Source organism: Clarias gariepinus, chromosome 17 (genome assembly GCF_024256425.1).
Source record: "Clarias gariepinus isolate MV-2021 ecotype Netherlands chromosome 17, CGAR_prim_01v2, whole genome shotgun sequence".
In the NCBI taxonomy this organism is placed as follows: Eukaryota; Metazoa; Chordata; class Actinopteri; order Siluriformes; family Clariidae; genus Clarias; species Clarias gariepinus.
Window position 1 is genome coordinate 2,647,727 of NC_071116.1, and position 15,637 is coordinate 2,663,363.

A 15,637-nucleotide genomic window follows, 5' to 3' on the forward strand; every position below is an offset into this window, starting at 1 on the left:
AAACTCCATGCACACAGAGACGGGAAACGAACCCGGACCCTGGAGGTGCAAGGCGACAGTGCTAACCACTACACCCCCCCTTTATCATTATATCCAATTTCTTGTCTTTATACCGGGGTTTTGGGAAATTCCATTACAGCGCTCAACCAATAAGGACATTTTTAATTATAAGCAACTTCCTACAACCTCACTACAGACTTTTTTTTTTAATAATGTAGAACAAAACAAAATTACAACTCAGCCAAGCGTGTGATTTGATTTCACTTCCTGGTTCGGGGCCGGTCATGTTTCCGTGACTGGGAAATAAAACGGAGCAGGTGTTAGGAACGAGTCCTTTCCTCTCTTGACGTTAACACCTCGAGCGTGCAAGCAAGGACGCGTAGCTGGTCACCAGTTTAAGTAGAGAATGAATGAGAATCTTCTTTTGCTGAATGGAGTGTGGCTTTTCCATTACAACGGCTACTTCCTTGTTAAAAATAAATCAACCGTTCCGCCCGGCCATGCAGAATCCCCGGCGCTGCCATCAAAAATGAAAAAACAAATGGCGTGTGTTAAGAGGAAATGCCGCTTTCCTTTATCGTCCACGTCGAGGGGGCAATCGCTTGTTATTTCCCATGTGTGGGGTTTTATTGACACAGCGATTAGGGACGCTTCAAGTGACTTCAACCTTTATTTCCCTTTTTATTTGTCTTTGCTTGCTTTATTCCTCTTGATGGAGTGAGTCCAACTGGTTTTGAAGACTCACAGTGTGTGTGTATGTGTGTGTGTAAGGATTTGTGTTGGTGTGTGTAATTTGCTTTGAGTTTTAGAAGACCAAAATGCATCACTGGTGTGGTACTCATGCATATCAGACATCTGTCCCTGGAGAAAATCAGTATATATGTGTGTGTGTGTGTGTGTGTGTGTGTGTATATATATATATATATATATATATATATATATATATATATACACTGTATGTGTGTGTGCATGAGTGTGATAATGTCGATGAATCTCTAGACAGTCTGGAAGGCCTTGCTTTGGGCCGGGATCATGACCGGCATGGCGCCCATCCTTGCCAGGTTGCCCGGGCTTAGTTTGGGACTGCAGTGAGGATCTGGGAGTTTCGGGGCAACCTGCGTGTACGCCGGGGGCATGGAGGGCAACGTCGCAGGCTGGACACTTCCTTTCAGAGACGCTGCCGAGGGTGGGGGTGGGTGAGGTTTGTGGACACGTGGGGCGCCGCTGGGAACCATGGACTGGGTGGAGGAGGTGCCTGATTGGGAGCTTCCCGAACGGGACGAGGAGAGAGAGTTGGGCTTCATCAGCTTGGCCTTAGGAGCCTCGGCGTCCTCCCTGATGAAAGAAAGAGCGTGTTAACATCACGTGTTTATCAAATAAATGAACCTTTCATAAACAGTTCTATAGACAGAACAGTTATTGTATTGAGGTCACAGGTTTGTGCGTCTCAACGGTTTTACAACAGCGTTCAGCATCAGGTTTCAGAACTATTTGCTTCGTAATCGCTGATAATTAAACATGAACTTTTTAAAATGAAAATGTATTAATGCAGATGATGAGCCGTGATTTCAAGCAGAATTGGAGAACAGGTTTTGTTTTGTAACTCTAATGTTGGAGATAAAGCTTAATGACTAATGGACTATGAAAGAGAGACAGATTAAATAGTTAGTACACCTATCATGACTCCTTTATCATTTCTATTAAAATGTTTATGGCCTTATTAAACTTGTAACCGAGAGAGAGAGAAAGAGAGAGTGATGGAATGGAGAAGTGTTCAAAATGTAGCATGAATGAACTGAAGAAAGAGGTTAGATTCTAAAAAAAGAAGAAGAGATGAAAAGTGGAAAAGATGACAAGAAGACAAGAAGGACAAGCGATATGACAGAGAGCATGGGAGAGAGAAAGAAAGAGAACGAAGGCTGAGACAATCTATTTTTTTTGATATCCAAGTTTTTTATAGTGTCATCCCTAACCATATCCATGTACATGTAGGTGAGAGAGAGACAGAGACTGAGAGAGACAGAAAGAAAGAGCAGGGAGTCCTGCCAGTCCACTCTCCCACTCAGCACAAGACGGCCGGCCTCGACACCACAGCGTCAGCATTTCATTCTATATCACTATAAATCATCCGATATCTTTAAAGCCCTGAGGACGAGGGGCTAAAAGGGCTTATGGCACGCTGTCCCTGTGCAAAAGCTCCAGTCTGGAGTGTGTTCCATCATCAGCATGACAATAAAGTCGAATACATAAACAGAGCGAGGTAAAGCGGCTCTCCCCTCCCGGCACGCCCGGGATTCTCCCGCCCTGAATTACGCATCCTCGTGCTGCAAATAAACCTGGACGTGTACAGATTTATTTTGTCCGATTTTAATACTAAACTGTCTCAAAGAGGTAATAAGGTCTTGAGCATTGAGAATTTACCTGCATTTTTTAAAATGTATTACTTTCGCAAAACGTCTGGTGAATTCTTAAAGCTGATTGGTCAGAGGGCCGTGAGTGGTAGCTCTAACATTGTGCAACCAAAACATAACTACAGTTCATCACAGGAGATTCATCCCCCATCAGGATCACCTTCAGTAGTGACTTGGAATAACTTCACATAACCTTGGAGTAACCCTGAACATTTGTCCATTTCTCTCCCCCCAGGCTACATCCGTGCTTGTTCAGCCCCTTGTTATTTCAAGACTGTCCTACAGCAACTCGCTCCTGGTGGGTCTGCCTCCGTACATCATTCGTCCTCTGCAGCTGATCCAGAACGCGGCTGCATGACTTGTTTTCAACCTTACTAAGTTCTCCTTACATCACCCCACTTCTCTGCTCCCTCCACTGGCTTCCTGCAGCTGCCCGGATCAAATTCAAAACACTGTTTGACTGATGGTACTTGCTGGTAGTTGGTAACACAGTGAACCAGTATAAGGATATATTTGTTGATGAGAACTTCAAAGCACTTATGTAAGTCGCTCTGGATAAGGGTATCTGCCAATGCTGTAAATGTAAAACCGAAAAAGTGTACTGTACAGTATATCTGTGCATTGGTCCTTATATACTGTAGTGTAATTTTCTCCCTAATTCAGTCAGATCTAAGATCGTGCATCACTCCCTCTTACAAGCAGGGACTGCAAAGGTACAAATGGTACATCTTTTCAAACTGCTGTGCTACAGACAGGTGGCGCTGCAACACACTGGGAGGAAACTGCTATCTGCCCCATTTTCTTGGCTGCTTATAGATGAACATGTCTTTCTAATGTAAGAGGAAGCAAACAAGTCTGCTCTCTACACTACCGGCTACAGCGGGCCGTAGCGTTAGAAATAATGTTTTTTTAATAATGAAAACACCAACATGGCTGAAAACTTATCAAAAATGTGAAAAAATAGTTTTGGGTTTGGGTTTATTTTTGCTCTTCTGTTAGGATGTTTATATACAGTACTATTCGTGGAAGGAGCCGCCAGTGTCAGAGACCTTTAATAACTAGAGGTAAACTTTTTTAGTTTTTAATTTGGCAAAGTTTTTTTGGGAAGAAAATAAAAATTTAGCATAAAATTTGGGGAAATTTTAAATTGAACTATAAACCATTAAAAACCATTATAACGTGCCATTCGTGTCATGCAAATTAGCATAAACTGTAATTGGAATAAAACACTTTGTAATGTTCCTTTGTGTTGATGTTGTTACTTCTATATAACAAAAAGTGGTTTAATCCTGACTTATCAATTGCACAGACACACCTCGAGGCACTATTGCGTACCTGATCTCATTAGGCGTCTCCTCTTCTTCGTACTTCTTCTTCTCCTTCTTACGGAACACCAGCCAGACGATGAGAATGAGGAGCAGCACGCCCAAGGACACGCCCACCACAGCGCCGGCTATCACTCCCATACCTCGTACATCTGCCGAGGACGAGAGAACTTTTTAACCAAACAAACCTTTCCGATGACAACACATGAACAAGTGACAGAAAGAAAAAATATCATCTTTTTAATAGTGTTTGTTTTTTTTTCAATCAAATCCCCAATACTCAATCTTAACGAGGGAGCTCCACACTGTCCACACGCTAAGCATTGCTCAAAATATCATCAATGTGCTTAAGTGACACGCAGTCGCTCACAAATGTGAGTTTAAACCTGTCCTAGGAAAGATGGCTCAATTTAGGCGAAGCCTCCGAACAAGCCCCCATCCAGTGCGCCGCAGATTGAGTATCCAAAGCAATCCGTCAACCAGCATCAAGAGAATACACAGCACACACAACAAGCCATTAATCAAGCAATTCTCCTTGAGTATACTCTAGAAGTACATTTCAATGCATGACTAAGTTTCTAACGCCAATTAATGTTCGCTCGCAAACTTCCCAAACCCAATTATGCAGGTTCTCAGATTTTTCAAGTCAAATTTAAAGTATGCTGTTGAAACCGTTTCTCCCTCATGCACTCCCTGGAGAACAGGGATATCTTGGCCTTGTGCTGAGGCACCGTAATGAGAAGGTGTGGGTTACAGAGAGTAGACAAACATAAAAGGTTTTTGCTTTGTTTGTCCTGATGTGAGATCAGCAGTAACTTATAAAAAAAATCCTTAGTCACACGGTGAGCACAGCGTTTTAATAAGGCAAACACACACTTACAGTGAATTTTGACCTCCACGGTGCAGCTCTCCTCTCCCACGTCGTTGCTGGCTGTGCACTTGTAGACGCCCGCACTCTCTCGGCTCAGGTTCTTTAGAGTCACAATCTCCGGGTTCTTCAGGTCTGTATAGTATTTTCAGAACATGTAAGAACTTTTTGTTACATAATTTGCATTAATATATAATCAGTTTTTTTTGTAAATCTCTAAAATGAAGCTGTAGTTTTTGTCTCCGATTGGTGTTGCGTATACAGTGGTTCGGCACACTATTGTTTACTAGGCTGAAATTTTTCTACGGAAGATTTGTCTGTTCCTGTACCTTGGACCAAAATGCAAATTTGCAACTAAAATGTCATCATACACATAATCATTAGTTTTCATTCATACCATCTTAACTGGTGTTCATTCTACTTGGGTTTGTGTGTTACTGTTGTACATGATGCACCAAGAAGCGTGCATTGATAACCCACTGGGACTTTAACTATCAGAAATCAGAAGCAGTAAAAAAGCCTAATTCCCAAAAACAAGGCTTACTTTGATAAGACGTGAGAAAGGAGACAAAATCCACTGGGTATTCCATAGCACAATATTTGTACTTTTATTTTTGCTTTATCTGTAGAGATTATCCGGGACAATAGACCCTTTATTGCACATGATTGGTCCTCAGATTGTTGTGCCAAAATAGATAAATTAAGCAAGAACAATTATGCAGGATGGACTTCTCAGATTGGTCTCCAGTGTGTGCGTACAAACAAATTGTGAAGAAAAAAATTCCCTGCCTACCATTGTTGTCTCCGTTTTTGTTTAAAGCAGCCAATTAGAATTTCCTCCTAATGTGACCTTATATAAGAAGTTCCTCTCCTCATGGAGTGCTGCTCAGCTCTGCAGTTCTCTGGAGGGGTGTGGCCCTGCAATAGCTTATTTCCATAGATGCTGAAATGGTGTGTTTGGAAGAGGTGTTTAACACAGGGGATCTGAGGAATGGTGTGGTGGCAGCTTGGGGTGTTAAGGCTCTAAGGTGTGTTAAGGGCGGCAGTTCTAGACCCAGCTCAACCAAGCACCCACTGTTGTGCTGCAGAAGTGGAGATCTTACCCAGGAGAGCGAGAGGTGGTAGTTTCCCCACGTATCTGCCCTTGTCCAGCACTCTCTCCCATTTATAATAAATGGGGTCGGATCCATCCGCAGATTTACAGCTCATCTTTACGTCACTGCCCTCCAACAGCCGTCCCTCCATCCAGCAGCGTGGCTTCGACGGCTTAACTACAATAAAATAACGCGCAAAGTTGATATTAAACAGCCTCATTTAAATAGGCTATATTCCAGTTGTGAGAAGATTAAAAAAAAAAAAAAACATGTAAATGTGTTCAATATGCTTAATTTAAACAATGGTATGTGGTCATATTTACATTAGCTAACAAACATGACAAGTCATGTGGCATAACCAGTGATAGCTAGGATTAGTTACGTAGCTAGCGTATGTTTGTCATGTTGTCCTTGATAGACCTAAAGCTAAAAAATAAAAAAAGAATAATTTAGTGTTTTGCTTAAGAACTTAAAGTCTCCAAAGTTCAGTTGAGTATCAGTTCAATGACAACGCATTTGAACTTGGAGTTGTCCTGTCCACCAGCAAACATCCAGGTCCGCTTGCTAGAATTGTTTTGTTAGCATTTTGGTGCAACTGGAGAACAAAAGTCTTTACCTTACTACCCTCAGAAGCAATTAATCCTGAATGAAATTCTGCTGAGGTTCCTTTTCCTGTAGAAAAGGTACCCAGGGAGAACAGGTAGAGCTAAAACCTGTAGGAATCCTATCGTAGAATATAGCGATAATGTCACAAACTGCGATAAAACATTAAGCAATTATAGGTTTTCTGAAAACACCTGCACAGCTGTGCCCGTATTCTCCCGCAGGTACCATTTAGGGGCTGCTCGGTTCCGCAGAGGACATTTAATATGTAAGTGCAAAGGAGCCCCAGCTCGCTATCAGCTCATACCGCATCACCAATCACCGACTCACTCACCCCACCCTACCGCATGAACTCCCAAGTCCCAGCTCCTAGGCTCGGGCTGGTTTGTGCTGAGTCTGGAGAACAGAAACGCACTCTCTCAGGCTCTCACTGCAGGATGCAATTAACGGAGTGGAGCCGGGCAGCGGTGGCCCTTCCATCTTATCCTCTGTCAGGATCACTTACACAGAGGAGGAGGCACTCGGGCCTGCGCCAAAGCCATTATGCTCGTGTTGAACAAGACAAACGCTAATGCCTGTCCCAACGAATCGAAAGTGTCGTCGCAAAGCCGGCGGCAATTTGTATAAATGTATGCGTGAATTTGCTTGCCAGCTCTTTAAAACGTCTTTATAGAAAGCAAAGAGTCAGCAACCTGATGCTGTCAGGACACGCATACCTACTGTATTGTCCCTCCTGTTGTCCAGATTGAAACGATTGTCCCGATCTTCGCACAAGATGAAAGTCTATGTATTCGATTTAAAAAGGGATTCCTATTGGTTGAAACTGTTCATGACAATAACAAACATGGACTGTGCACAGGAAGTAACAAGACAATATATGGTGGTGTATCGGTAATTCCATGAAGTACGATCGTGATGCATTACCATTAAGATTAATAAATGCCCCGCCATCGCAATTTTTAGAAAATGACACAAACTGGATATTCGATGTCTGGGATTTTATATATGAATGCCACAAAGTGCTGATTAAAGTATGGATTAAACAAAATAAGGAGAACTGTTCCAAAAAAAATCATTAAAAACATAAACATAACTTCAGCGTCAACCGAATAAAACTCACTATGTAAAATAAAACCAATTGACTGTAGTTGTCATGTCACCATCATGCCTTTGTCTCAGATCATAAGTAATATTTAAAAGCCTTTTCATAATCAATGTGACATTCCTGTCCTGTCCTATATGGCAAGCGCAACTGTGTCACCATGCCATAAGGCAAGAGTGCTATATTTGGCTCGACACAAGACTGTCACTTCCTGGGACAAGATTTCATTAAGCCATTGTCCTGTGGTCTCTTTTAAAAAAGATTTATACAGATAATGGTGATTTATGTAGAGATTTTATATTCCCTTCACACCCATACATGAAAAAGATAAACCTTTCGGATATGACCGCAGGCTATAGAACAATCGAAGGTCAATCTGTAGCGTGTAGGGACTCACCAAGGACGATGAGATTGACCATATTCCAATAGTACTTCCCTCCATTCTTAACCTTGCAGGTGTACTCGCCGGAGTCTGTGAGCGAGAGATCGCTGATCATGAGTGAGGCATCGCCCTTTAGATAATCGCCTGCCAGTGTCGACCTGCCTGCCTCGCCCTCGCTCGGGTCGTAGATTCGTCCTGCGAAGTAGGTGATCACCTGCAGCAGTGTCAACAATAAAATCTCATTCCAAGGCATGACACTATTTTAGAGTGGGTGTTCCAAAAACAAAGCAGTTTTTCTTCGGGTTTAATATGTAACAAGTCTGAAATGAATACTAAGCAGGGCCGGAAAATTAATGAAAAAGGAGTCAAACCCCTCATTCAAAACCTCTAATCGACATATTCTTTACCACGGTAAGTCTTTCCAAACTGTACATACTGTCCATGTGTGGTCACATGAATCTGTGACATGAAAGCAACATTGAGAACACTTTCATAAAGAGCTTTATCAGTTGAGTATATTTACTGTAAAAACCTTCTCAGTGTACTATGATGGCAACAAAACAAACATAGAAACAAAGAAAAATAATTGTTCATTAATCAAAATTAAGGCAAAAAAATTAATGAAAATTAATTGTTAAACTGATTTGAGGTCATATCGCCCAGTTTTACTACCTAGCACAGTGACTTCCAATCCATCTGTTCATCTATCCATCCAACAATCTTTGCATCCCTCCACCCATCCTTACATCCAACCACCAATTCATCAAAATAACAGTCCATCCATCCTTACATCCAACCACCAATTCATCAAAATAACAGTCCATCCATCCTTACATCCAACCACCAATTCATCAAAATAACAGTCCATCCATCCTTACATCCAACCACCAATTCATCAAAATAACAGTCCATCCATCCTTACATCCAACCACCAATTCATTAAAATAACAGTCCATCCATCCTTACATCCAACCACCAATTCATCAAAATAACAGTCCATCCATCCTTACATCCAACCACCAATTCATTAAAATAACAGTCCATCCATCCTTACATCCAACCACCAATTCATCAAAACAACAGTTCATCCATCTATCCCTCCACCCATCCTTACATCCAACCACCAATCTATCAAAACAACAGTCCATTCATCCATCCATCCATCCACCCATCTATCTTTACATCCAACCACCAATTCCAACCACCAATTCATCAAAACAACAGTCCATCCATCCATCCCTCCATCCATCCTTACATTCATCCATCCATCCATCCATCCATCCATCCATCCATTTATCCTTTCACAATGCACCCACGTGTGCATTTTTTAGACTTTGCATGACATTCGTCTATGCGTGTCTAAACTTCTACGTTTCCAACATATTTCTTTTTTTTTAAATAAAAATTTGTTTTGTTTGCTTTTACCAGCGTTCCTATCGCACAACACATAATCAGTAACAGACTATTTGAAATTCAGAGCCACGCACAGCAGGAGATTCCTTTACTTTAGCTAAAAGTCAGTGTGTTAGATAACCAAATGCCAAACTGGAATGGAAAATGAAAATGCCTGCCAATTTTGAATCATCTTTTCATTAAAATAATTGAAGAGGAAAAACCAGCATTGGCCAGAAAAAAATGAGCAAAGCTTCTAATTGAAGGGAGGCTTAGATGTTCTGAAGCTCATGATGTGGACCTTCTGTAAACAGGGAGATAAACACAGTCATAATTTCCATGAAGTGATTGCCATTTTCTTGCAGATTCTGGCAGCGTGCGATGTCTTACCGCTTTCTGCTTGGCGCTGGGTTTTACCACCAGCCACTCGATGTCCAGCAGTGAGGTGTCGGCATGCCAGAGCTGATGGTGACATGGCAGAGTGGCGTTATCGCCCACCACTCGCTTCATCTCTGTCTGCCCATGCACACGCAATACTCCCAACACTGCCGAGAGAAAAAAAAAGACCTGATGAACTTGATGTGAGTAATAAATATCATTTGAAGAAAAAAAATTATCAGCTTTTTATTATTCTGGAAATATCTTTGCATAATGTAATTCTCCATCGACGAACTAACTTTTATTATTATGTCTCCATGGCTTGTGCTATTTCTGCATGTTTATTTGTTACATTACAATTATCTTTTTCAACCTCTACTGCTTCTGTTGTTCTATCATTACAAGCCACCATATATTTAACCGTATTGATGAAGCAGTTATGGTGTGATCACAACTCACTCTTTGCACTGGTCTGGCGAAATTACATATCGACACTCATGCTAATAGAGAATTATAAATGGATAAGAAAGAGAGAAAGACTTAGAAAAAGAGCTGGTGTGAAAAAGTGCAAACCAATTGAGAAAATTTCCCATGGCTCCAGAAGAAAAGCATTTAAAGATAAAGTAGAGCTATCATTGGCAAATTCATTATACTTAACATAAATTAGAGACAGCAAATACCAATGTGTCTCTTCAAGTTCTAACAATTACTTTGTTTATTGTGCTGGATAAAAGTTTTGTGTTTGAAAAAAATGGTGCATTAAATTCACTTTCCTAGGTAAAAGTTCTAGCACAAAGACAAGTAAGGAAAGATATGAGAAGAAGTTCTGTTTCTGGTTGTAATTCTGATTCCAGGGATATTTATTCAACTGCCTGTGTTTAAGAGATGGATCTGAGGTTTCTGACATTTTGCCTGTAATCTTCACGGATATCTGATTCTGGATCACAGCAACAGATTAACGCTCTGATCATCTACAACTGGAAGCAGATGATCTTGGGATTGTGGAGCACGAGTGTCTATCATTCACCCTCCAACAAGCCAGCACTGTTCCAAAGGATTGGCCAACTGGCTCTGATCTTTTGCCAATAAACAAAATCATTCCAATACCAGTGTATACAGTATTATGCACGTTTAAAAAACAACTCTTAATAGCTTAAGGGAAACCTTAATAGAAATTTAAAGAACATTTGAAAAATCCCAAAACAATGTGTTGTTCCAAGGTCCTTCCTAGAAGAAATACCTTTTGGAAGCCAATGATCTCACAAATGCATAAAGAATCCGTAAAGAAGGTTTGGCAATGTGTATTGGTCCCTAGCTTTCATAAAGGGTTGTACTTTAAACTGTTTCTGTAAAATACTGAAACCTTTGAAATTGTAATTTAAGGCACAACCAAGGAAAGCATAACTGGAATAACAGTGTATTTAGTATAACATTACATAATCAGAGGTGATTCTAAAGTCTGTTGAGGCTCTAAACAAAAAATTTAAACTAGCATTTATTACCATTATTTTATAAATAATATATATATTTATGTCTGTCCTCAGAGGGCCCCTTACTAGTCTGGGGCCTCAAGCAGTTCTCTGCTTTATTTGTTAAGAAGCAGCACCTCTGTACACACTCTATAACAAGGCTGGAACCCTCGGGCCACGTTTGACCTGTTTTGCCTTTGTTTTTACCCTGCCATTAAATTATAGTACTCTCTCTCTCTCTCTCTCTCTCTCTTTTCTTGCTCTCTCTCTTTTCTTGCTTACTCTCCTCTGAGTTCCTTTTTCAAACTTTGCTTCAATATAATTTTATACAACAATAGAAATTAGTTATAATTGCAAAATGTCACTCATCTGAAGTATGGAAGTTTTTTTATATACAGTACGTACATTAAATTTAATTTGCAGTGGAATATAATGCAACATAAAGTCTGAAATTTGCCCTGTGGCCCTGCACACAGATTTCTATAAAGACTTTATAGAAGTATTCCAATAATAATAATAACAATCATAATCATAATAATATCTGCACATCAAATGATAGCATTATGAAGGATATTTACAAGACAGTGAAACCTTGGATTGTGATTTACGCGGTTTGCGAGTGTTCCGCAAGACGAGCAAAGATTTGTAATACATTTTGACTTAGAAAACGAGCAAGTCTTGGTTTACAAGTACCGAGTATCATGTTTAACGCATGCACTTCTTGTTTTGATGCCAGGTGTCACGTGTTCAATGGTTTTTCTCTCTCATGCGCTGCAGAATTGTGGGTAATTATCCCAGGGTCATCTGGATAAGGCCGTAATTGCATCATTAACACACAGATTAAAAATCGTTTTTTTTTTATTAAAAGAAATAAAAAGCTGACGTTTATCATCATTTTTACTGCCAAAAGGAGGAATCGCAGAATATGAAACACGTTGGGTGCCATTATTATTCAATACTCTATATAATACCTGACTGTTTTTTAAGACCACATTTTTACAATTTTAATGCTATTAAATCTAAGGAATTGGCCACGGGATATGGCTAAGTAATGAACAAAATGTTACACTACACTTCAGCAAGATTCCAAAGCCCTAAAATAGGTGCAAAGCTGGAACTAAAGGAAAATGTCCCATATATCAGCGCTAAGTCATCGATCACAATTAGTAAGCCTGGAAATCTGCTTTCCATCTCAGTGACTGAAGTTGATTCATATTATACAGGCATGCCCCACATCGCCGGGTATCCGACGCATATTAAGTTTCTAAGTGGGTTAAATGTAGGCTGGATAATCTGAAATGAGATCAGGCCCATCCAGGTGGAGTCTGTGTGGGGTGGTGATAATTTAGGACACGTTTAAGAGCAATTAGCGCAAATGGGTGCCCTTCGAAGACGTAAAGATAAGATCTGAGCTCGTTTTCGTCGCCTGATGGGAGAGATCGGATGGATATGTGAGAGAGAGGGAAGGGGAGATTGGAGAGAGAGAGCAGGAGAGTGGGGTAGTGTGGTAGGAATGCACAGGGAGGGGGACGGGGGCAGATAATGAACGAAAGATAAAGAAGGTTGGAGAAAAGAAAGATTAAAAACAAAGTATTTAAGGTGAGCATGAAAGAAAAACACTGTGGAAAGAGAAAGAGAGAACTAGTATCTTTAAAATTTGAAACCCAGTGTTCTCTTTTTCTTCATTTCTCTATCACTTTTTCTTTCCAGCCATATGTTTCTCTCCAGAGTTTTTTTTTTTCACTGCATAATTTTCTTTTTTTCCCCTTTCTGCCTCACCAGACCTATAACTTGTTCTAAAACTAACCTTCTTTTTGTTAAGGTAAAATAGAACACAGCATTTAAAGAACACACCTCATTTACACACCTACTTCCCACCTAATCTCTATTCACCACATCATGTACTGAATGTTATAACCAAGATGAAGATTTGGGACTTGTTCCTGGGCTGTTATAGGGGCAGTTGGTGAATTCTGTGGGATTAATGACTGGCACAAAGCCATGCCTCCTGCACCGAACTGATGGCAGAATATTAATTTTTGGAACCTGATGAGACAGAAACAGTTCATGCTAGTGGACTCAAACCTACTTTATATACTCTTTGTGCTCTTTAGCCTAATGGGTCCTGCTTAAGTGTGTGTGTGTGTGTGTGTGTGTGTGTGTATGTGTGTGTGTGTGTGTGTGTGATGGGAGGGGAGGGGATTTATTAGAGCACGACATGCTCAGGGGCTTGGCTATTGAAAAATCAGCTCATCCACCAGCTTTCGACTCGACTCAGCCAAAACCCTGGCTTTCTATTGTCTACAAAGTGCACACTAGGACAACTGGGAACAAGCCTGTGCATCTCTGTTACTCTGGCTCGCTGACAAATGGGTAAAGTTACTGGAACCATAGTGCACAGTGGGACAACTCGAATTGCAATGAATTCTGGGATAATGGAATCACAGTACACACTAGAACAACTGGAATTCAAAGATCATTTAGATAATAGGAGTGACAGTGCACACTGGGACAACTGGGATCACAATGTAGACTGGGACAACTGGAATTAAGGTGTACATTGAGATAACTTCAATCACAGTGTTGACGATGCCAACGGGAATCACAGTCCACACTATATAAATGGAATTACAGTGTAGACTTGGACAACTGGAATTAAGCTGCATACTGGAACAAATGGAATGAAGGTATACACCTGGACAACTAGAATCACAGTGTAGACAGGGACAACAATAATTATAGGGCTCATGGTGACAACCGGAATCAAAATGTACACTGGGACAACTGGAATCACCAGTGCTAATGCTGGACATCTGGAATTACAGTGTAGACTGGGACAACTGGAGTCACAGGGATTACTGGGACAACCGGAATCAAAGTGTACATTAGGACAACTGGAATCACAACGTGGACTGGGATAACTGGAATGAAGGTGCAGAATGGGATGACCAAAATGACAGTTGCACCTGGAATGGCAGTACAGACTGGTACAGCTTAAATTACAGTGCTCACTGAGATAATTGGACAATGGAAGCACATTGCACACTGGGACCACCAGTCATGACGCAGATCTTGCATCATAATCAAAGACCCAGTGTCTCCTTCTAAAAGTTTCCTGTTTCATGCTGGAATTCCTCATTGTATGCTTTGAGGACTAGGACTTCAAACCCCTCCTTCACTCAAACGTCTCTACACCACTGCAGATGTTTTCTATACATACTGTACATTGTAATAAAAACAGAAATAAAAAACGAAGAGTGAAATTAGGCTTGCATAATAAAGATCTTAAACAGCCAGTGGGCTTATTTATGATGTTCTTCCTTGCTTTAATAACCATTTCCTTTCCTTTTCTTTTCCTTTTCCTCTTTTCATTTCATAACAGGTCCTTCGGCGATGTAGTCTTCCACTTGGTTTTTCAACTGTTCTTGCTTTGGCCTGCATTTTGCTCATTATTTATGATATATGCGCCACTAGGAGAGGAAGGAGGAACAGCAAGCTTACATAAAGGTGCGCTGGTCTGCATGGGCAAGCCGGGGTGGTGGTTATGGGGAAGCGTAAGTCACAGAGGAATTGGCCTGAACAGCTCCTCTGAAAGTTATACTGTTTATGCTAACGTACAGTACACGACATGCCGAAACGCACTGCAGAACATGTGATTAAATTTTACAGTAGTACTAGTGAATATTCTTTCTTAATAAAATAATTAGTATTGATGCGGCGGAATATTAATTGACGTCATCACCTGATTTAAATGATTGTTACAGACTGAGCTTTATATTAAACAAATCACACAAAACTTTTAGAAAGGGGAAAATATTAATAAGAACATAAACTGGGTCATTCTGACCCAAAAACGGAACAGACGGCTTAGGCGTGAGCTTTGTTTGAACACTGCCAGTCGAGTGTGTGCCAGGCCACATGCCATGTGTCTTTCTCACAGGCCTGTTGGTTTCGGGCCCAGCTTTCACCTAGGAGCGAGCACATTGTCTGCGCCACATACACACCAACATACACACACACTTTAACAAGGACCAATTCCTGTAGGGGGAATTGCTGCAGTCTCAGAGGAAAACCCAACACGCTCCAGTCTCAGAAACACACACACACACACACACACACACACACACATACACACACGCTGGGCTGAGTGCCAATACGGTGGCCTCTGAGTGGTGCAACACTAACACACAAAGCATAAAATATCTCGTCTTATTCCTGGTCGACTCAAAAATAAAGAAAGAACAGAAATACCTTGAGAGATGGTGCGCATAATTTTAGCCTTGTTTCAGTATATCACATTCATCTTTCAGGAACGGAAAGGCCACGCCTCCTTTATTGGGACTCACTGGACTTACTGAACATCGCCTACAGTAGAACTTAAAGGACACATCTCATTTGCTCAGTCACAACACCCACGCCTTCTTGAGTGTTAATGAGTCACATAAGTCACGACTACTTCTGTAAGAAGGAGTCACAGAGACCATGTCCCCTTCGGTCAGACTGATCCACAGAGGCCACGCCTCCTTCGGTAGTACTGATTCACAAAGGCCGAGCCTCCTCCAGTAAAACAGATCCACGCCTCCTTCAATGAGCTTAAGGGGCAGAGGTCACAC

At 41.1% G+C, this 15,637-nt stretch overlaps 1 protein-coding gene across 1 annotated transcript in view; it reads right to left on the reverse strand.

Annotated features, from left to right (window-relative positions):
- Positions 1-935: 935 nt before the first annotated feature.
- Positions 936-15,637, reverse strand: part of LOC128545374 (CXADR-like membrane protein) — a 39,804-nt gene continuing 25,102 nt past the window's right edge. The window contains exons 2-7 of the mRNA XM_053515590.1: positions 9,568-9,722; positions 7,801-7,999; positions 5,708-5,875; positions 4,617-4,739; positions 3,747-3,888; positions 936-1,335 (exon numbers count right to left, since the gene is read on the reverse strand). Of these exons, the coding sequence (XP_053371565.1) occupies positions 996-1,335; positions 3,747-3,888; positions 4,617-4,739; positions 5,708-5,875; positions 7,801-7,999; positions 9,568-9,722 (1,127 nt within the window). The 3' untranslated portion in view covers positions 936-995. The remainder of the gene's footprint in view (positions 1,336-3,746; positions 3,889-4,616; positions 4,740-5,707; positions 5,876-7,800; positions 8,000-9,567; positions 9,723-15,637) is intronic.